General features: G+C 34.6%; 2 protein-coding genes across 11 annotated transcripts in view; both read right to left on the reverse strand.

Moving 5' to 3' along the window:
* Window positions 1–8349: 8349 nt before the first annotated feature.
* Hn_1 (protein henna) lies at window positions 8350–10587 on the reverse strand. The gene is made up of 6 exons (XM_011186425.3): window positions 10261–10587; window positions 9724–10157; window positions 9415–9647; window positions 9012–9274; window positions 8707–8936; window positions 8350–8613 (listed from the first exon to the last, which is right to left on the reverse strand). The coding sequence occupies exons 1-6, from the start codon at window positions 10291–10293 to the stop codon at window positions 8451–8453; spliced, it is 1356 nt and encodes a 451-aa protein (XP_011184727.2). The 5' UTR covers window positions 10294–10587; the 3' UTR covers window positions 8350–8450.
* A 3485-nt stretch (window positions 10588–14072) lies between these two features.
* LOC105213533 (band 4.1-like protein 4A) overlaps window positions 14073–24390 on the reverse strand; it is a 209642-nt gene continuing 199324 nt past the window's right edge. For all 10 annotated transcript variants that reach the window (XM_054226156.1, XM_011186422.3, XM_054226145.1 and 7 more), the window contains one exon: window positions 14073–17468. In XM_054226156.1, coding sequence (XP_054082131.1) covers window positions 17459–17468 — 10 coding nt within the window. In that variant the 3' untranslated portion in view covers window positions 14073–17458. The remainder of the gene's footprint in view (window positions 17469–24390) is intronic.

The following is a 24390-nucleotide window of genomic DNA, read 5'->3' on the forward strand; positions in this document are numbered from 1 at the left end:
TACCAGAATAGTGACGCACATGTAGTATTGTATTATGTTTACATCCATCAGCTGATACAAATATATTCAAACAAAATATAATTATGAATAACAGGCAGGAAAATTGATCCTGACTTAGTTATAACTTCAAGCAATCTTAAAATATGATTGCCCATTATAATTATTACTTCTCAACATACTTTTCACATAATTTTTTCAAATTTTGTTTTTTGATTTCAGTTTATTTTGAATTTAATTTAATTTATGTATGGGGGATGGGGTCATATGTAGAAGTTCACGCAAGTGAGGAAAGTTTTTGATTGCCATTCACTTGGGAGTGGCCAGGAACGATTCTTTCGCATATGTCTCAAGCAGCATACGAGGAAGGAACCGGAAGAGTTTTAGACCAAGTATCCTCTGGGTAGCCAACAGACATCCGTTTGAAGGCGAGCTAAAGTGAGAAGGAGAAACCCGCTTCTGCGGTTGTGCGTAGGGTTTGGGACCCACCACTTATAAAAACCTCCCCAATGAGAGACCAAACGGACCCTCGGATAAGCAACCTCACTTTTGATGACGACCCCTGCAAACGTTTTAAGTTTCACGATTTGAGGGCATGCACCTGGAATGTCCGGACCCTTAATTGGGAATGATGGCTTTGCCCAGCTGGTTGATGTCCTCATACAACTAAAGACTGACATCACCGCCATCCAAGAAGTGCGATGAACGGGACAATGACGGAAGAAGGTGGGTGCTTGTGACATCTACTACAGCGGCCATGTAAAGGAGCGAAAATTTGGTGTTGGATTTGTGGTGGGAGAGAGACTCCGTCGCTGAGTTCTGGCATTCACCCCGGTGGATGAACGTCTTGCCACAATCCGCATTAAACGAGGTTCTTCAACATATCGCTGATTTGCGCCCACGCCCCAACGGAAGAGAAGGACGATGTGCCAAAGATGCTTTCTATGAGCGCTGCCACCACCACGATGTCAAAATCGTGCTTGGCGATATAAGGGAGCTGTGGAACGGCATCTCAAACTCATTGCATACCGCTGCAGCCGAAACAATTGGTTTCCGGTAACGCCAACAAACCAGTTGGTACGATGAGTTCCGCAGTGGAAAGAAAACAGACTGCCGTTCGGGGAGGGATTAGGTATAACACTAATAGTTCAAAAATAAAAGAAATCGGATAATAACCACGCCCATCTCACATACAAAGGTTAGGTTGAAAATTACTAAAAGCTCGTTAACTTACTAACGAAAAACGTCAGAAACAGTAAATTTCACATAAGAAATGGCAGATGGAAGCTGCACTCAGATTTTTTTACAAAATGGAAAATGAAAAACCATATCTCAGGAACTACTCGACCGATTTCAATGAAACTTGGTTTGTAATAGTTTCCTTACATCTCAATGATATGTTGTGAAAATAGGCAAAATCGGTTCACAAACACGCCTACTTCCTATATACCAGAACTTTGAAGTGGATCTGAATCGTTTACTTTACAATATATAAAGTAAGCACTAGTGAAGATATCGGTGCAAAACTTTGCACAAATACTGTATTTATAGTGTGGCAGCCCATTTCTAAAAATCGCCGAAATCGGACCATGGGTTTTCAAGGCCCCATATATCGAACATGAGGACCTCGGTGCTTCTAACCTAATATTAGGGTTTCCAACTTTCAATGGACTTTATACAATATATATGACGAATATGTAGGTCAAATTGTGTATTATATAATATTAATTAAGTTAAATAAATAAATTGCGAGAGTATAAAATGTTCGGTTACACCCGAACTTAGCCCTTCCTTACTTGTTTTTTTTTAATTTCGATGTATCGAAAGGGATTCTTAATAAAAAATGTCCAGCAATCATGCACCCTGTGTAATAATCCTTTTCGCCAATAGCAGGTAGGTGTGTAAGGGATGTCTTACGACGCACTCAGGCCTTTGAGAGGCCCATTGTGACACCACTGGGACTATAATCCTTTCACACTACCATGTTCTCTCTGAGCCATACTGTGTAGTCTTCATAAAGTTATTCAGTTTAACAAGTTTTATAAGTACAAATTCCGCGTCAAAAAATCGTAACCGATCGTTGTCATTATTTTCCTATGCAAAGCCTTGAATCCATGTAGAAGATGTTGTCCAGACTCCTCTTCTTCTACTGTTCTCTGTGTCCTGGAACTCATTGCAGGTTTATCATGAAATTGCCGATAACTAGAACAACTTTACTTATACAAATTGTTTCTCTCTCAAATATGTCTCTATAAATCTAAAACAATGAACTATTATAATTTTATATTTAATAAATCGTAAATATTGCGAAAGTACCACTGTGCGCCAACACTCATATCAGCACACATGTTTTCTCATCAAACATTGCCTACTTCTAGGCGTATTTCCACGTTCAACTACTAATGTTTATTTTACGCTACTTAACTGGTATTTTTCTTTGTATTTACTGTCATACATTACAGTTATGTTTCATATGTACACAGACACATATCTACACACATACAAATAGATGTGTCTCTTTGCTGGCGGTCGTATGAACTCGCTACTTCGCTGTACAGGCTAGTATATTTCGAGTGTGAATAACCGAGAATCCTTAGTTATACAAATGTGTTGGTGGTGCGATCGTTTAGTCGTCGGTGGGTTTATAAATTATATTTAACGGAGACCTCGCAACAACAACAGCGTCGTTAGTCTGCCAACACGGCGGCATAATGTTGATTTGTATATTTGCTTAGGCGCACGGGTTGGCCGTGCAAGTATTCCTAAAAATACATATATGTACACGCTGGTACATCCTCATAGAAGTACTCATCTCCCTTGCATAGACAATTATTTAACTGTTGTTTGGTTTGAACGCGCTCTCTCGTGCGCTGTGCGTCCACTTTCACTTGTCGGCTGAAATTTTTCGGTATCACTGAACTTGGCTAATGCGTTTCGGTTAAAAGCTTCCGTCAATATATCTTCTGCCTAACTACTTTGCTGCCGCTGCGCTTGTTTGCTTTGGTTACTGACAAGTGCGCGGCCAGACAGACGATTTGCTGTTGTTGGCATACCATTTCAACATGTCCAATGTAGAGTAAAGATTTATTTATTTTGTGTAGATTTTATTGTTTACACGCGTCTCCACAAATTTCTATTATAGCCCTATTTATTACAATTCCCATTAATTGCTCGCACTTCTTGTGGCAGCTTGAGAAGGTCGGCAAGGTTTGGATGGCTCTAATTTTGCCACTTTAAAGAATATTTCACTGCTTTGGGATTTTCATAGGTTGGTTGGATTTGGTTGAGTATTTGTAATTCTCAATTTTTAGAACATTTAAAGCCGCAAGGTCTCCAAAATCGACTACACACACAGTATAGTTGAGGTTAGGATGAGATCTGGTAAGTAGGACCGCCAACCAATGAGTTAGGCAATACTTCTTCTTTATTTGATTGAAGAAAACAGAGTTCTACAGAATAATTTGTTCTCTCTTACGTCTTAGGGGTTAGGATCCTTTTTATCAATTTAACGCATTTGTAGTTTCTCCTCACAGCCGATAGTGCTTGGGTAAGCTTAAACTTGGGTATCTTCCGGGTACGAAGATCCGGTTGTCGTGGATTTTTAGGACTGGCCTTGATACTTTTTACAATGAATCAATTCCGTAGTGATTTACATCGTTTCAGACATAGTAACGAAAGTCTAACGAGTTTTTGTGGGAATAGCGTATACATCTGACTCTTTCTCGGTGTTTTCTTTCAATCTGAATCATACTACAAAAATATATTTCCCTCAAGTTATGAAGACATAAAAGGAGTGGTCACATCGGACGAAGTCTTTTTCAATTCTCCCGACTTTACTTATTTATTTCTTCAGCGCTTATCATTTTAACCCAAAACTAAAAAAAAGGAAAATGGATAATCGGCACCTCTGGTTTTCCCTCATTTTCCATTGTCTTTAACAGATTTACGATTTCATTATGCATTGTTCCAATTCTATTCTTTAGCCTTTTAATAGCGGAGAGTATTCTATTTTTTAGTTGAGTGTCTAACTAAGCCTGTAAATAGCAATATCAGAACAATGCAAACTATTGCTTGCTCTTGTATGCAATTTGTTCCGAAGGAGAATGTTGAAAGCTCCGGAAAATATTAAAGAACTACAATGGTACTGAGTTTACTATAACTGATAAAAGAGGGCAAATTCATAAGTTGGGACTTCGAAGAAAATCTACTGAATAATTAAGTTCAACTTCATGTCTCAAATCTAACAACAATTCACTTAGGCTGATAAAGTACTTGTTTTTAAAATTCAAAACTATAAATTTAAGAGATGTGAAATATTATTGATTTGTTCCTCGAGAGGCATTCCTCCATTTCAGTCTCTCTCTCTTTCATTATGAATCGTGGAAGTGGTTTAAGAGACCAATACAACTTTTTAGGATATCACAAATTCACTTGAGATCTTTGTTTCTTTAGATATTTTTTTCCTAACTCTTCTATTCTATTTATTTTCAAACCTCTTCTGCCTGTATCTTACAAGAAAAAAATTGGTAGTAATCTCAAAAATATATCTGTCAAAACTATTTATTTTCTGATGGCCTCAACAACAACTTACAACTCTAATTTTAAACAGGTGGCAACCTTTCTCTAAAATATTTTTTTCTTTTAGTATTACTTGTAAAAATACGATTAACTAACCAATTTTAGGGAATTAAAATTTTAAACAGGTGGCAACTCTCTTACTTTTCTTTAACTTGGTGAATGTACCAAAGTCTTCTATGAATGTAATAGCGTTTCTCTAATAATATTCTAATTAGTTCAGTTTTCACTTTCGAACCATTTTACTTCTGAACTTAAAAGATTTTCAACTCAAAAATAAATATTGTCTTTTTCTGTGCATTAGAATGATAGATAAACAATCTTTTGAAAAATTGTAAAGCTGATAAACGTGCATTGGGTATATTACTCGTAAGTTGCGTAAGATTTCTGCTGCTCGAAGTTCGACGACTTATGTACTTGTTCTATTTTGTTTCTTGTTTCGATAACTCCTCAGCTGGTTGAATGGACTCAACTGTCTTTGACTTTATAGCCGCTTTACAACAATGTAACGTAATGTCCTTGTCAGCATTATCATTTTTGGCATTGCCATTTCGCATAAGTATTGTCTCTGGTCCACATTGGCATCCGGCCGCCATCTCCCTGCTGTTTTTGGCATTTGTTTGCATTGTTTTTGTTGTGTTCTTTATTTGGAGTACCGTATCACTGTTGCGCTCCATGCTCTTCAGCTTTGGTTGTTAAGAAACTGTGAAATCCGAAAACTCTCTTGGGGTCCATTGCCATTCAGATGCCAACTACAGTTTCCTAACTCCATCCTTTAACACTCCACTTATGCGACACTCGTGTATTGAGTTTACAAGTAACTTCTTCGTACGCTCTTGTTGTTGTTGTTATTATTGTTGTAGCACTTACACACAGTTACACAGATTTTAAATGTGTTTTCGCCATTATTACTTGAATGTTTTGCAAACACTTTTATCATTGTTGTTGCCGTTTTAGTTTTTGTTCTCATCAACTTTGTTTGTTTTTGTTGTTATTTGGTCACTTGTTTTTGTCATTTTGCAAATACTGTGCGCATATTTATCGTCTGTTGTTCTTCTTGACTTTGGTTTTTATTGCTGTTTTGTTGTTTCGCAACGCTTCGTTTCATTTGTTAAGGCATTACAACCATGTTGTTGTAGTTGAGCTTTGAATTTTCATAAAGTTTCACACTTTACCTAAAGCCACAAATGTTGCATCAATCGGAGGAGGCAAGTACCGCTGGGCCATTTTATGACCATCCGCTTGGTTCCTGAACTGTATTTGTGTGTTCGTCTATGTCGATGTTCTCCCACGCGAACAGATGATGTGCAAATATGCTATGCCTACGTAAGGACGTATGTGATTATTTGTGCATATAAATAAATGTGTGAATGCACATTTACATGGTGGGATTTTCTGAAATATTTGCGAAAAAGATTTGGTGTTTATCCAGATACTTTAAATTAGTAACAAATCATCTCAAGACTTTCTCAAAGCTTCGTGCGAATTATTCTCCTATAATGGATTGCAGGCGCAACAAATTGGGTCAGGAGGTCAAGACTTAATCTGCATTGGCTGTTTTTATAGTCTCGCAATGTTGTACAGAGTATATTAGTTTTGGGGTTACATATTTACAAATGTCCGTCTATCTGTATTAATATGCTCTATGGGCCTAGTGCACGCCAATAAAATCTATTAGTAATTAAAAGCTGTAAGATGACAAAACTAAGGAAAATATAATTCTATAACAGTACATTTTGATGTAGGGAAAGTGGGCGCGGCCCAGAGCCCTAAAAATGGTACAGAACATCCATACTCCAATCGGTATTAAAATTTAGCAATAGGCGTGCCACCGTTTAGTTTTCGGTTAAAACCCATATATCGGGTGATCCAATTATAGGTACTTTTTATACTCTCGCAACAAAGTTGCTAGAGAGTATTATAGTTTTGTTCACATAACGGTTGTTTGTAACACCTAAAACTAAACGAGTTAGATATAGGGTTATATATACCAAAGTGATCAGGGTGAAGAGTGGAGTTCAAATCCGAATGTCTGTCTGTGCAAGCTGTAACTTGAGTAAAAATTAAGATATCTTGATGAAACTTAGCACACTTATTTCTTGGCACCATAGGAAGGTTGCTTTCGAAAATTAGCAAAATCGGTCCACTGCCACGCTCACAAAATGGCGAAAACCGAAAACACATAAAGTGCCATAACTAAGCCATAAATAAAGCTATAGAAATAAAATTTGGTACGAAGGATCGCACAATGAAGGGGCATATTTGGTTTTTTGTACATATCTCGCAAACCAATAGAGCTATATAAACCAAACTTTATGCAGTCGGTTTTTTAGCCACTTCTTAATACAGTCCAAAAATGAAAGAAATCGGATAATAACCACGCCCACCTCCCATACAAAGGTTAGGTTGGAAATTACTAAAAGTGGTTTAACTCTCTAACGAAAAACGTCAGAAACACTAAATTTCACATAAGAAATGGCAGATGGAAGCTGTACTCAAATTTTTTTGCAAAATTTAAAATGGGCGTGGCATCGCCCACTTATGGGTAAAAACCATATCTCAGGAACTACTCAACCGATTTCAATGAAACTTGGTTTGTAATATTTTCCTTACATCCCAATGATATGTTGTGAAAATAGATAGCCAAATCGCTTCACAACAACGCCTACTTCCTATATACCAGAACTTTGAAGACAATCTGAATCGTTTACTTTACAATATATAAAGTAAGCACTAGTGAAGATATCGGTGCAGAACTTTGCACAAATACTATGTTTATAGTGTGGCAGCCCCATTCTAAAAATCGCCGAAATCGGACTATAGGATTTTAAGGCCCCATATATCGAACACGAAGACCTCGGTGCTTCTAACCTAATATTATGGTTTCCAACTTTCAATGGACTTTATACAATATATATGACGAATATGTGGGTCAAGTTGTGTATTATATAATATTAATAAAGTTAAATAAATAAATTGCGAGAGTATAAAATGTTCGGTTACACCCGAACTTAGCCCTTCCTTACTTGTTTCAATAGCATTTTTTTGACAGATCAGTCGTGTCAAACTGTCATTTATTGTTTGTTCAGTATTGTTTATCATTTCATTATTGTAGGACTTACGCCTGAGCAACGTCTACAAATTGTTCAACTTTATTAGGAAAATTCACGTTTAGTAAAGTATTTGTTTCACACGCTTTCCTCAACTTATGGCTAACATAAAGAGGCTTCTGTGTTTTTTTCTTTAAAAAAGTAGGGAACCTCGAAATGTATCACCCTTTATAACGAACCTCTCGACCATTTTCAACCAGATTTGGTACTTAACATTTTCTTAACATCCTGATGTCACAGTTCAACTCGGTGCCCAGCCACACCTACTTTCCATATAACACAATTTTGAAATGCATTTAAATCGTTCACTTTACCTCAGTGCCTTTTGTCTTTTCCAAAGATGGATAAAATCGGGTTATAACTTCCCTATCTCTCAACTACCTAATATCAAAATTTTGAAACAACGGGTGGGTTTTTTTTTATCAAATATACGGTTAATATGTGAGATATCTTAGCAACATTTACTGAACGTTTAATATTGTGTATACGAGTAATGTCGCTTGGTAGTGAAAATGAGGAAAATCGGTACAAGAATTTATCCCAGATTCCAGGAATATATACATATATTGATTTTCATTATTCTAATGGGCTTTATGCCAAAAAGTTTTCCAAGTATTTATCAAAATCAAAAGCGTAAGATTCCAAAAAAATAATAATTTTTAATCCATATTTTCAAAAATTTTATTTAGTATTCGTCTAATAAATCCATATATTCGTCTGTAAATATATTTGCATAGAAAATTCTATATTCTGCGCAGTTATTGTTGTCTACAACTTCAACTTCTCGACGGCATTTTGCAGAATCTGAAACTCTGAGTTGATATCGTCCATCAGATTGCGAATCTGTTTCTTCGAGTCCAGTACTTCGATACTCTGCGTGTAGGCATTGTAGCGCACACCGAAGGGACGTGGTATGGAGTTGGCAAAATTACTAAATAATACAAAAATTTATATATACATACATACATACATACATACATACAGAAACTGTAAAGAACAAAATAGAAAATAACGCATGACCTACATTGTCTTCTCTTTAGCGCTCTCAAAACTCTCCGACACATAGTATACTTCTTGGAATTGTGTAATTGGGTATTTAGTACTACCGGTGACCTCTGGATCGAACTCACGCAATTCTGGCTTGTCGGTAAGACAATACTCCAATTCACCGTAGGAGGAGAGTAGACCAGCACCGTAAGCTTTCAGATTACCATCTTGACGACACAGGCCGTACTCAACGGTGAACCAGAAGATCTGCGAAAAGTTAAAGAAACAGTATACATACAGTAGCTTAAATAAATTTAAATAACTTTCGAAATATATGCTCACAGTCGCCAGCTTCTCAATGTAAGCATCGGGTGCGCTCAAAGATGCTAACCCGATTTCCTGACTAAACTGTGCAAATGCGGGATCAGCAAATAACGGTACATGGCCCATAAGTTCGTGACAAACATCGGGTTCAGGTGTATACATCGGCTTGCTGGGATGCCGTATATACTGGGTAGAGTGGAATACGCGGAATGCAAGTCCGGCAAGGAAATCGCGTGAAGAAAGTAAGCCTGCGACTGGGCGTAAAGTGAAGCCAGTACAATCTGGAAGTTAATTTTTAGAATACAGATAACTACCTTCGGGGCTCTCCGAACACATATCCTTATTTAAAGTAATTCTCATAAATTATATGCTCCCTCTCATTAAAAAGATAAATAAGTTTAGGATATACATACGTACACACCTTTCAAAAAGTTCGAAACATCCTCTAATTGTGGTATATTGTCCTCTCTGAAACCGCAGTTATCCACCAGCAATGGAAACACATGATTATATTCACGACAAGCATGTGTCTTATATAATTTAGTTAGGTTTCTGAATATTATGCCCCAAGTTTCTGTCTCTTCTTTGGTATAATCGACGCGTGGCAACGGCTCACCATGCTTGTAGTTGTAAGCAATATCGGCAAAGTACTTCCTGCAGTACAGATTTGGGGACAATTTAACCATAATTTGATAATATATAAATGTCAAAAAAGTAATCGCATACATACCGCCTCTGACGATAAACGGGATCGGTAAAACCGGGATGATCAGCATCCAACTCCGATCCATAACTCAAAATTTGATTAGCAAACCGATCGAGATCTCTTATTCTGCGCGGGAACCATGGCACCGCCGCGCTGTTGTCCTTGTAATCACGTGAGATTATATTGAAATAACTGCATTCCTCACGCAATTCATCGATGGCCTTGCCAACTGCGCCAGATGTGGTGTCGCATTCCACAAAGAACTCGTAACCGGGCACACGTACCGACGAACGTGATTCGATGTGCAGCAGATTGATGCCGTGTCGTGTGAAGATCTTTAAACTCTTAGCAAGCGAACCGCTGCTTTGATCGTTCAGCGAGTACAAAAGATAAATGTTGTGCGACTCATTCTTGTCGATGGCCTCGGCAATGTACGAAGTGCCATCCACACGCGTGGGCTAAAAGTACAAACAAGCTTCGTAAAAATAATAATAATATAAATTTCTGGTTGGACCAAAATACTCTATGATCTTGAAAGATTTCTACATGCAACTCACTAACCTTGTCGAAAGAGGTCTGAGGATCGCACATCATTTTGCTCGGAGCTTTGTTTCAATATTTTTTTCGTATTTCTAGGTTAATTGGTTCAACTTGCAAACAATTTTACTTTTTTCCGGATTTTAGATTATACAAAAATGATTAAGTATTATTAAGTATGGTTTTTGTACGCACGGGCTGGACCTTTATTGCAGCAGTCACACTTTACACAAGTCACAAATTCAATAGATCTTTATTTTTACATAAAATATCTGTTGAAGAACAAGCGTGCGACACTAATAACTACTACAGTACTAGTCTGCTTTCGAGAACTGAAATCTTTTTCGAAGTGAGCACACGCTTAAATATATTTTGTCATGAAAATAAACTCGACGAGAGCTTGCAGCTGAAATCTCGTTATCTTTCATTGAGCGCAGCAAAGGTTATCACCAGTTTCAAACAAATGCATACAGACAACAACAAATACTCGTGAGTAAATTTTATTTAACAGAGACTAAATGCGGCGAGAGTAGTGTGCTTGTATGCGACAAAGCAACTGCTCGTGCAGTGTTCGTAAATACAAAATTAGTGTTTTATAAAATAAACTTTCAAAACTTTTGCCAAAATATGTCGCATGAAGTGAAAAAACACAAGGAGTTAATAAAAAATAGTTGCAGTCACATTTATTATGTGCAAAATAACTTTTTTGTTGTCAGCGCCCTATAAGCTTGGCCTAAAACTGTCGCATGAATGTAATCAGAATCATTTTTATACCGTCGCAATGGTCGTTTATAATGGTCGTTTGTTATCGAACATGAGTCTGTAGCTTTTTTTTCTGAAAATATCGGTAAATCTCTTAGATATTCTAAAAAAATCAAACACACATCTTTCCAGTGATGGTGTGCCTTTTATTATTTTTTATTTATTTATTTGTCTATTCTTATTAAAATGAAATGAGTAAATTGCGAGAGTATAAAATGTTCGGTTACACCCCAGCTTAGCACTTCCTTAGTTGTTATAAAATTACTATTTTGTTTATGTATATGTAATTCATAAAAAATAATGCATTTCAATCCCATAAATTCTCTTTGTATCGCAAATTTAGACGTTGCTGTGTTGTTTTTGTATATGTGAGGCAAAGGTGAGCTAAGCGTTGTCAAAATGATTTGAAATAATTACGTTGCAAAAAAATCGCGCTATCGCTACTGGGGATTCAAAAAAGTGGAGCTGTATAGGGTGTTTCTATACTGGGAATTTTAACATTTTTTTGCAATTTTTTAATGGAAAAAATTAATCAAGAATTTTATTACTTTTATTTTTGAATGCAAAATCGAATGCGTTTTGCAGATTAACAGTTGAAATCCAAACTATTACCGAATACAGTGCCAAAATCGGCAATGGATAAACTGAAGGATAACGGTTTCTAACACACTAAATTCACTTCAGTATTGTTTTATGACTACAAGCTCACCGAAAAGTCGTAAGATCACGTGTTCTGAGACCTACCGTTATTATTACTTAGTGCTGTTCTACGTATATAAGCTCAAAGACAAATTTAAATTGTACAGTGGGTTACTAAATCACTGACAAATACGATGAGGGAGGCTTTGATGTAGGCAGGCCAAATGGAATTCCATATGCTATAGTTTTTCGCTCCCTCAACATTAAGAACATCAGTAAGAAACTCGGAAATAAATAAGTGGTTCATTCAAATAACTTTGATATTATAAAAAATTTACCTATTGTTGTTGTTATATTATATAATTATAGAAAGTTGAATTTCTACCTAACATATCAGAAAATCCCTGACTGGGTCAGACTGTTATGTTATGAACTCTGATATCATGAGGTTAAATGGACCTCATATTCACATTCAGCGATCCACATAGTGAGATAACAATTGTTTTGGTGTGCCTGTGTAATCGACTACCGGTATACCAACAAACGGTTCTTTAGTAGTGTAAACAAAAACTACATATTATGCAATTCATTACTGTCTTCTATTAATTAAATATAATCTAGTAAACATTTTCTAGAGCTTGGTTTTTTATGACCTCGCATTTTTCTACGTTTCTTCAACCACATAACCAAGTTTTCGACTTCTTAAGAGATTAAAATATTTGGCGTTATTATGATATTTCGAGAATGAAATCGCAGTAAACGGTTCCATTTGAAGAATAAATTATTTTAACGTTATATAATATAATATAGGTTTCCTTATTTCCTTATAGGCCAATCAAAGATTTGGACTACCCTAGCAATCAACCCAAGAAATGTTTAAATAAAGTAGTAACTACTTAAGACTGCGATTAAATTACTCTTCTAGCCTGTGAACCAGATATAGTGATGGAGTTGGTTTAGTCTCCCTACAAAGAGTTTAACCTGAAAATGTTTCCATATAGTATATGAGCCTTTCAAATTGCGAGAATATAAAATGTTCAATTACAACTGAACTTAACCCTTTCATAGTTGTTCTTTCCGTATCTTCGAGTTAGGAGTAGATGAGAGATGGGAAATTTAAATTTAAAATAGAATATAAATTTATTAGCGGTATCACCAAAAATAAATCTCAGAAAGTCATTAACGTGATGAAAACACCACAATGTATTGATACACAGCCGATGGAAGGTGAATAATATAGCTGAGGGTGCCGCTATGTTAACTCTGGACATCACTCGCAATCGAGAGTTCACTTCGAAAATCTTCTCCGAAGCCGAATGCTGTTCTAACGGTCGAAAAGGTGGTGTCCCTGTCTTTTGAGATTTTGGCTCTTCTATGCCGAATTATAGAGTTTATTCAATGGCTCATTTGGCGCACTTAAGACCTACCTACCAGAAAACGGGTTTGAGAAGATGAAATATCGCTGGTACAAGTGTTTTGGACTGCCAACAACTGTGTTGTGTTAAACTGTCAAAATTAAATTCCCAAGAGTGCTGAAAATCATTATATGACGACAATTTGAATTGCTTAACGCAAATTATTTAGTTGGAATTTACTTTCACTGGTGCCGGTTTTGAGCTTAACAATATTTCAGGGATTGCAGCCAAGAAATTCTGTAAAGACGTGATGATGATGGTGAAGATAAGTGATATTTGTTTGATGATGTAATATCCAAACAAGCTTCTTTAAGACACAGTTGTATATAGTAAACTAGACTGGATTAGATTCCGCATAATACTTTTCAAAAAAGTTTAATATTCTTTTGAGGATCCTTCATTTTATTTATGGAAACTAAACTAAACTAAAATATATTTTAAAGGAAGATTGAACCTCTTTGCTCCGTCTAAAAAGAAAGTGCGAGGTGGACGTTTAATCATTTTATATCCAAATATCAGTGGCATCGGGCTACTTTATGATTAGGCTGGTCTGGGTGCCTGGCCACAGCAAAATTGCGGATATTGTAAAGCTAATAAGCTTACAATGTTTAGCACTTCAGTCTCACCCACAGTAGTATGGAAGCATGGAGGCTATCCATCACCAGCACTTAGGTAGGCGCCTGATCCTTCTAGCCTCAGATGAATCGCAAGAGGTCTTCGCTCTTAGCAAAGTTCATCTTTTCTTAGTCGTAGAGGTTCTAACTGGCATTGTCCCATTGATATTCATACTGTTAGGTAGAAATTAACTGTAGAAGTTGTCTGCAAGAGGACGAGGTAGAATGTTCAGGGCGCTTTTTCTAGATTTAATATATAATACAAGGGTGATCCTGGCTACACAAAGAACTGTCTCTCATAGTTGAAGTTCCCTTCTGGAAACAGCATAACCCAAACTTACCTAATATGAATGCAATTTAATATTGAGTTAATTTCAATCCGAATGTAGAAAACAGAAACACCAAATTATTTGTATAAAAGACGTTTATTCAAACTCGTTTATTCGTGTTCAAGTAAAAGTTACATTCATAAAACACTACACAGTAAAAAATACATACTTGGTATTATATTGTTGACTTACACATACATACATGATTACATATGCATTTCACATACATATATAAATATAGCACATACATATACTCGTACATAAGTATGCCCATTAATTATTACTCAGTTACACTTAGACGAGCACGAACTACAGTAAATGCTCATAATTAATTATCAAATTATGTCAGTATGTATTACTTAGCATCAGTTAATTATATAATTAGCGTGGGTCGTTTAAAATACATAAAATAAACGATTTTCTATGCATGCGTATGTATTTGATGGCTTTATATGTGTGAATACTACAATTCATCAGTGTGAATGACGCATTATGTTGATTGTATTACATTTAATTCACATACATACACATAAAAATTTAATTTTAATTGATCGCTTATCGGTTTTATATATTTATTTTCACTAATACTATGACATATTGTGACATTTAGTTGAGTTTAATTGAATAATTGCTTAATTAACTTCATTTTGATTTTTTCATTAGTAATTAGTAAGTAGTGAGAGTGAGTGAGAGTACACACATTTTGATTAATAAATTAGTTGCTTGGTATTTTGATTACATTTTCAATTACTTATTTTCAAGTACTTACATATATAATTAATTATGACAAATTTTATTATTATTATTTTTGACTTAAGGTTTAAATTTAAAATATGTTTACGTTTGAGAGTTTGATTTATCGATTTCTATGCTAAAACACGAGTTTAGTCAATTTGATTACTGCTGCATTACATTTAAAAGTAATCGTTACAAGTATTTAATATATATTATACTTCATTTGCTTATATAAAAGTTTTGATGGCAGTGCTACATGGTATTGTTAATTTTCTTTTAAGTCTAATATGCACATTTTCTGAAAATTTTCATTGATTTTTTCCTTTAATTTAATGTAATTTCCTCTTTTAATGTAATTATTTTATTTATTTTTTCCTTCTCTTTAACACCATGGAAGCAACATTACAACGCGCATATGTATGTATTAGTTTTACAGTTTAAATGAATATAGGAAGCTTGTTTCTCAAATGCAACAGCGTTTTATTTTTAATCAATTGGTTGGCAGTAATCATTAAAGTACTTACAAGAGTGATTTATTGCACATTTATACATTTACCATTTACCGTTATTTTAAATGCATAAATATTTGTTTTTGATTTTATTTTATTTTTTATTTATTATGTTTTATTATGGAATGCTGAGCTGTAGCTGCGATCTGAAGAAGAGTTAAGCTGAGTACAAGTAACTGGTCCGTAGCTAGCCTCATTTTAACTAGTTTGTATTGGGGTAGTTCATATTTTTCGTTTTTCTTCTTATATTATTCATGGCAACACTGTTTATTTTCTTTAATTTTGAGTGCGAAAAAAATATATTTTTTTTTAATTTGTACTGGAAAAACATTTGATTGAGAATTTAAAGTACAAGTACAAATCTCTGATTTTATCTTTTTTATTAGTTTATATTTTGCCAGATATTGTATTCACCCAAAATCAAAATTTAAGAATAAAATTCAAGAGATACATAGATTAATGAAGAAAAGTAGCAGCGGAACTCATTTCAGCAAATTTCTAGAACATGTCTCGCTGATTATTTGATGACGAATTAAACGCTTTATCCAATATTAAACTGAAATTCTTCAACATTTAAATTTTATCTTTGACTTCAACACAAGCATAAGAAATTGGAGAGCTCTGCTAGCACTCAACAACTCCATCCTTTACTTGCACAGTGTCGTATAATAAAATAATTTCTTTAACAGCACTTAATTCCTTTATGAGTGCAATATAAAAGTGCTACAAATGCGTACATAACAGCTGCTAAACTGAAGAGAAGAGATGTGCGTCATAAATGTTTAATCGCCTCACATCAGAAATTGCATAAAAATCAATTTCCTTTGCATTTAATGGAGGTCGTTGTCACGCCTTGACGCGCACAGCGACATTAAATTGGGTACAAATATGGTGCAGATGGCAACACATTTAACGCGGAATTAGTAGAAATGGAAGTGGCAGACCCTGCTTGGGCATCAGCTGTTTGTTAGAATGCTTAAGCGAGTGAATATATAAATATTTGCTGAGAAAATCTTACAAATACTTGCAGATATGCTGTTTATTTGTTGTGTGTTATTCCTACAAATTTTGATTTTCAGCAACTATGTGTAAGTTTTACAAATGTTTATATATGTAAAGTGGATTTGGGAAATCAAAAATACGCCACTGCAGTAAAGTTTCGGTTGAAATATTTCACTTTTTCTAAACAAAATGAAAATAAATTTGGACTATTTCCGCATTTATGCAACCAGCTACAAGTGCATTGCATTTATTTTGCTGCTGTTTCGTTTTACTGCCAATTTACTTGAGGAAACGTAAGTGGCTTTGCAACTTTTCAAATAGTGCGCCTTAAACTATGCTTCACTACACCAGCACTTATACTCATGCAAATGATGTGCATGCTTATATTAAGCTTGTATCGCTTGCAACACGCTAAAAAAGTTATGCAGATACAGTAGATGTTGTTATTATTGTTACTGCGTTTGTTGTTGTTGTTGTTGCTACTTGCAACATTTTATTTCAAAACATGAATATTTTTTTTTTTTTTTATTTTTTGTAAACACATTTATAGTGAGTTCCTAATATGCCAGCTAACGATTTTCTCTGTTGCAAGTTTCACACAAATATAGACACGCATACACACACACACACATATGTACATATATTTTCAACACAACCGCAACCATGTGGTGGCGTCGCAACTTAACTATTCAACTGCACTTGCTGCAAATATCCGGGTTTGCGCTAACTTTTTCCTTCCAGCTGCTGTTGTTGTTGTTGTTGCCACAGCATGCATGTTTTGCCGCTTGTACCCTGCTTGTTGTTGTGCTAGTTAATATTTTAGCCAAAACTGTGTAGCGCAGTGCTTGTTGCATGCAACTGTTGCAGCTAAGTGCGCTTGTAAATTTACTGCTCGCTTTACTGTTGTTATTGTTGTTTTCGATTTGTTTGTTGCTCTTTGTGCTGTATTTGCTGTTGTTGTAGCCAGTGTTTGCAGAATGCGCTCGGTGGTGGCGCCAACGGCTGTTGTTGTTGTTGCTCGTACATGTCGTGATATTGTTGCCATTGTTTTTGTTGTTGTTGTATGAAATCTCCACTTAATTGCTGCTGCTCGACAAGCGCTAGCGCTCCATTTATTATATTCAGTTTGCCAACGCGCGTTGTTTGCTGCTCTACATTCGGCTATTGGCGTCTATTGAATTTGGCTAATTCTCATAATTCCGTGCTCATTTCGCCGACTATTGTGCCCTGAAAAGCGAAGAGCAGAAAAATTACATTATTAGTATTTGCAGTGAAAAATCTGCGGTATTTTTAGACAAAAGCAATGGATGTTGTGTGTGTTTTCAAAAAGCATTGTGGTGAGTATGTGATTGCTAATGGTGAGTAATATTTGGTTTTTTCAGTTGTTTTAATGTACTCTTAGTTGAAAAGGTAGTTAATTTTCTCGTATATGTATACAATACTAGTTTACTTTTGTGTTCACTAAGTTTTAATTAAGTGCAGTTGTGCGCCATGGCGTATGAGTAATGTGAGTATATGGGCGATGTTGGTTATAACAGATGTTATATCTAAAATGTATCTACTGTTATGTGTGCTTAAAGATAGTAAGTATATATGATAAATAATATAGCGTTATTAATAATATACTACTTTTAAGTTCATAAATTTAGTTAAGGTTCAATAGTAATATCCATATACTTTACTATGTGCGTGTATCAGTGCGTATGCATGATGTGGATATGCTACTGCTACTCTTGGCTTTCGATGTTAAGTTCTGCTGTGAGTTTTCTTGATTAGTTCTTAGCTTTGTTTAGTAAGCATTTACTTTTACGACAAGCAGAAAATTTTACTAATCTATTATTAGTTTTAATAAATGTAAACTACTTTCTATATACATATGTATGTATTTGTTACATTGGTTTTGGCATAAAATAAGTTATGCATGTATGAATATGCCCGTAGGAATATAATTATATATTTTCGTTGTAATGTATCATTAATGTGAAATATTGAAAGGCTCTCCATTTTCTACAATACATAATATATGAGTATAATGAGATGAAATTTTAAACGCTTTTATTTTTGATAAAATTTGCAACCATTTCTGACCTAATTGCTTGAATTAAGAAATGAAATATATGAAAAATTTTTTTATTTGTTTATTTCTACAAAATTTTTATCTTTATTTTGTGATCCATGTTGTGTTCGAGAAAATTTAAATTATTCCATTTTGCCTGTTTTCGTGCGAACAAATACGACAATGGACGATACGAACATCACATCTGAAAAATTTTATTATCACGAAAACACTGACATCCATTCTACACATGTTGTCTCAAGAAATATTCGTACTCGTTGGTGGGCAAATGCATTTTTTGGCTGTTAATGGGCTATTTAATTTATTTTCATTCATAAACTGCAACTTCGTTGTTTTTAATACGCTCTAGTAAAGTGGATCATCAGATATTTAATAAGTGTGAAGATCCTGAAATGTAATGCTCTAAAATACCCTTAAAGTAAGCACAAGATTCGGTAACGTTTCACTTAAATAGAAACTCCAGTAATACAGTTAAAAAGATTAATTTCTTAATACTCTGTCTCAAGCCTCTGTATCCATAGAAAGTAAAGTAATATGGTTCTTGTGAGGAATTATTGAACATGTTTCACATACAATAGATAAATGTAGATGGATCAGGTCCCAATTTTGTCAACATTTGTTTCACAAAGGATTCCGAAAACGCGACAATTAGCAAGGCTAAATATTTTCAGCTGTTTGAAGCCAAGCTTAAAATATTTTATTATCTTAAACTATTAAAGTACCTTTACACTTTAATTACATGGATACTTGTATATAAATTATGAAAGTGTAAATGAAAGCATGGAATAAACAAATTGGTTAAACTACTGGTAGGTTCTATTTCAGTTTCATTCCATATTTCTTAAGTTAAATGCAGAGTTCCCTCGAATGTGTCAGGTCACAATGGAACAGAATAAAAACTAAATTGGGTACAACATCCTAACTGCAATATCAAAATTTCGACGGTGCGGAATTTAAGTTGATTTTAAAAAGTAAAGTTAAAAAAATATTACTTCTGAATAGAATTTTGGGCAAAAACCATAATTATTTTTCCTTTAGGTTAGTCTTACTTGATTTGCAAGTATAGAAGTTGGATGGATGTAAACCATGTGAAAACTCACATTACTTCCTACTTGACAGTCCCTTGTTAGTAAGGTTAAGACTTAAGGACCGCGAAACTTCGATCTTCAGACATTCATATGACAGGAATAGAAACGAAACGTACAAGCCGATCTGTGATGAGTTTCAGATACATCAAAACCAACTATACATATAAATTTTTTGGGTTCTTTAGCAGTCCAAGTGTGATTTCCCTCTTAGAATTCAACCTTGAAATCTATTTAGTTTTTATGAATAAATTTTCAGAGCGTATATTAAAAAAACATCTCTCATAATTTTACGAGAAAAAACCACCGCATCACCAACGCAGTCCTGCTGTGTACCAGATCCCCCACAGTGATTCTCTGCATTACGCAAGTAAATTAAGAAAACAAAAACAATTTAATAACAATAAATTGCGAATATTTTATACAAACTACCAAAGTTGCCACGCAGGCAGCCAAATGGACCAACACACATACCCTCGGCGAGGCGACTGAATAAACCAGAGTTTTACAAATATCTTGATTTTTTTCCCAACAAATATTTGCACAAATATTTTTTATGGATTTTTTTACAACTGATTGGTCGTTTGTTTTCCTTCCTTTTAACTGCTGCGTATTGAGTTTTCACCGAAATTTTATTAAGTGCGAGCAAATATAATAAATAATAAATATTGCACAAACTGTGAAATGTGAAAAAACAACAAAAGCCTGGCAATAAAACGCGACTGGTGGCCGTTGAGCAATAAAAAAATAAAAAATATGAATGAAAGCAATAAAAAGTAGACAAACATGCCAGCGAGTGCAACAACAAAATTGAGAGCTGTGCAAAAAATAATATTAAAAAACTCAGCATAAATAAAGAGAATAGTAGACAGTGTGAGTTTTATTTGTATTAAATATAAATACAAAGTATTTTTGAAAAGACTGCGTGCAAAAAGGCGAACGCAAATGCAAACTTTCGCACAGCGCCACGCAGGCAGACGCACAGACACAAACCAGCAGTTGAGTCCAAAAGAGATGGGTTGAATAGGATGTGGAGGGTAACTAGAAGCAGGCAACTGTCATCGCGTGTGCACAAAACTGCCGCGTTAACAATTTGAAAGTCGAAAGTCCCAGCCGACAGGCAACCAATCGGAGTCGGATTCGGAGTCACAAAGCAGCGTCGAGGGCGTAAGAAAATTTATGGCTCCACTAATGTAATTACTTAATTTAATAAATAAGCAGCAGCAAGGCTGTAGATGTATGTTTGTATGGGAAGCCAGCGAGTGGGCGCATATTTAACAAAACAAGCTAGTCTACAAGCCAGGCTAAATAAATGCGTACAAATGGACCGCAGATAGTAACTAAAAAACAAGAAGACAAGAAGAGAGTCTAAAAACACTGCTAACGCACCCTTCATACCCCTTTAATACGGACTGACATAAAAAGACACTTGCTTTCTTACACTTTCGCTGTCACAGTTGTATTTCAACTTTTATTCTTCCTTTGTTGCCATTTACATACACTTTTGTGCCGTTCGCTGTCAGTATCTCCGGATTTATTAGGCAACTTAAACGGTTATCTTTGAAAATTTACTGAAATATTTATAAATCAACAATGTTAAGGCAACAAAAGCGTCAGGTTCGTTTAAAAAGGGAACACATTTGTATGAAAATGTTTGTAAATATGAGTATGCATGTACTCTACATATAATCCTGAGAAGCGGTTAATTCAAGTTTAATTTGAGTGTTTTTGTTGTACAACAAATATTCAAAATGACTACTTTCACTTCAAAATTGAAGTTTCTTACGCAGAATTGCTGATCTGGAAACTTTAGTCAAGTAAGTTCGGATGTAATGGATTCAGTGCGATCCATAGTTCTTACGAAAATTTAAAGAATCTCCGTTTTATTAGCGTAGCAGTTCAAAATCCATTTTTAAACTATACAGTAAATCTTCTATGAGATTGATATCACTAATCAATGCAAACATCAGTGCTTTTATCCGATTTTTAGACCTCAAAAGGTAAGAAGGGGTTGTCTCTTTTTTAATTCAATGTCAAGTAAATTGCATACTATTTTGAAAATATATTGTACAATATATCATTAAAAAATATTAATTAAAAGCAAAAATGCATATTCATAAGAAAAGTAATTCCATGTATTTTTAATTACAGCTAAAAATATATTGCGCAATATTTAGAAAATATATTGTACAATATTTCTTCTAAATTATTTATTAACAAAAAACATTATACATTAAAGTAGTTCCTCATTCTCTATGCACAATGTTTCTTAAAAATATATTGTACAATACTTCGTCAAAATTATAATTGAAAGAAAAAAGTTGGATCATCTATAATATTTCTTTCAAAAGTTACATGTTGTTATTTCTTATCAGTGCAGTGGTTAAAAGCTTGACTCGTTGCTTGCTGATTTGTGTTGGACACTGATAGATGAGTCTTATTAAATTTAATTTAAATATTGTGTACAAATTTATGATACTTATTGATAACACTTATAAGATACAAAAAAAAATAAAATAGCACACAAACATAGTTAGAGTAGCTTTTTTAAAAAATACAAATTTTGTTAAGTTTTTTTCTAATGGTTAGTTTGTTCAGAACGTTGTCTTTGCTTAAGTTTCTTACTATTACTAGATGTCACTTAATGTATAAGTATCAAAGAGTACATTAAAATATTGACGAAACGTGAGGGAAAAAACATTAAAAAAATGGATTAAATTTCAGTTTTTTCGACATATTGGCTATAAGGACACAAAAAACATTGATTTTGGGGTTTACAGTCATCTAAGAACTTAAAGACGGGCTTATTCTGAGAAGTTTTGCCAAAGAAAGTTTACCAAAAAAGTCAACATTAAAAAAGTTAGAGACCGAAGAAAAAAGTGCCTTTCTCTTACAATGGGCCACTTTGATGAAAAACTTCAACAAAAATTTTTGTATGAAACCATGATTGTAACTCAAAAAAGTAATGATGCAGTTCGATTCGTAAGACCCGAAATAGGGGGAAACCGTCGAATTTGGTCTTGTCTTTTTTTTTTTTTTGAAAAAAACTAAAACGGAAAATAATTATTGTTGGCAGCAATATTTAAAGAATATTTGACAATACGACATATTCGTCATTAAAAATACTAATATTTAGCTACAGTCATAGACATTTGATTAAACGCACTTATAATTTTTGAAATAATTAATGGATAAAAATTCTAGACATGAGAAGGAAAAACGTTAACTCCTTTGAAAATTGAAAAAAAAAAAATATTTTTTTTTTTAACGAATAACACTTGGCGAATCTGTAAATTGCACTCAAAATTGGGAGATCTGAGCCAGTTGTTCGAAATTTATTAAAAAAGCGCAAAAATTGTGGTAATATACCCGAAGCCGCCCAAATTTGGTCGCTTCGTCTTTCTGTGATCAAGCGAAAAAGAATGATGCGAAACTTTGGAGGGGTTTTTGTAATGGTTTGGGGTTCCGTTACGTACAATCATAAGCTGTCGCCGTACTTTATTACTACAAAAATGAACTCAAAGAAGGATACAGAGTTGCTGGATGATGTGTTAATTACATTTATACAAAAGAGTACATTTTTCAGCAATCAGATCTAAATCAGTTCTGAGTGCTATTGCAAAAAAAACATTAACAAAAGATTGAAAGTTTTAAAAATAATAAAAAAAAATTAAAGCTCGTTTAATCAAATGTCTATGATTGTATTCATAGCTGATCTCTTTCAGTTCCATATTAATCTCACAGTCAAGCTACAACTGAACTATTCAACTGCAAGTTCAACATGTTGCGAAGTCTTGATCAAAATTCCATTAGATAGGTCATCAACAGTAGCTTATACATGTGCAAAAGAACGGTTCAAGGCCTTGTGCAGTCGACAATTTCATTATGAGAAGACTGAACGCAGTTGCGACTGACATGTCTAACTAAGCCGGAGCCCTCATGAATATCTTATATATTAAAGCTGTCAATTTGTAAAGTATGATATAAGGCTCAGAAGCATTTCGACTGGTTGCCCCATTATGAGCTTGAAGAAATATAGCTTTTAAAATAAATATTTATTATACATATATCTAGGTATATATATTCTCTTTACTCTGAGTCTGTGTATATAGGACCCATGCCGATATATGAATGAATATCTGAAGAGGGACGGCCAATTTAGAAGCATTTAATAAATTTTTTTTTGTGGTTTCAGTTGTTGTAACTGATTCCAGATCTATAAATCTGAATCCAGAATACAGATTGAGCTTATCAAAAGTTGTTATTATTCTCATAATTTATTTTAATTATTTATTTTAATTTTCAATTTTATGATGTATATTTTTGCAAATTTTACGATGTTATTGGAAACTTGGATAGATAGAAACAGGTCATAACACAATGTATTCAGTTCGAATTTCTATACTTTTGAAAAATATTCGACATTTTAAAGAAGCACATTTAGTGCGCGACTAGAATGTTGACCCACTCCCATTTACTACAAAGTTTGTGCCAGAAATGCTTTTCACTACGCCCAAGATAAAGTATGTAAATGAATAAAGAAGGGTAGTGCAGGTAGCATGATGTGCCAGATAAAACTACGAAGTTATCTCTATTTCGCGCTTTGCACACTTTGGCAGCGTCGCCTTTGTACCTTGCCGCTTTCATTATTCGCATTCCACAGCTGCAGCCATACAATGCACTCTCTTTCTGAATTGTGTCAGCTATTTCTAGCGCAACTTTGTGCAAGCCCTCTTTTAGCGCTGCTCAATTGAATTGAATTCTCAATACTTTTTCACCTTTTTTCAATTCCGAAGTTTCGTCTTACTTTGCGCGTTGAACTTTTGAGGCACGCTAGCGCCCATTCTCTGCTTTCTTTCTACTCGCGCATTGGGTTGTGTTGCATTGAATGGCAAGCACATTCGTCGCGTTCAGCGCTTTTCCGCGGATTATTCATTTTCATTCGTCCCTACTTCCTTCAATGTTGTTATTGTTGTTGCACTGCGAT

This window comes from Zeugodacus cucurbitae, chromosome 2, assembly GCF_028554725.1.
Source record: "Zeugodacus cucurbitae isolate PBARC_wt_2022May chromosome 2, idZeuCucr1.2, whole genome shotgun sequence".
Lineage (NCBI taxonomy): Eukaryota > Metazoa > Arthropoda > Insecta > Diptera > Tephritidae > Zeugodacus > Zeugodacus cucurbitae.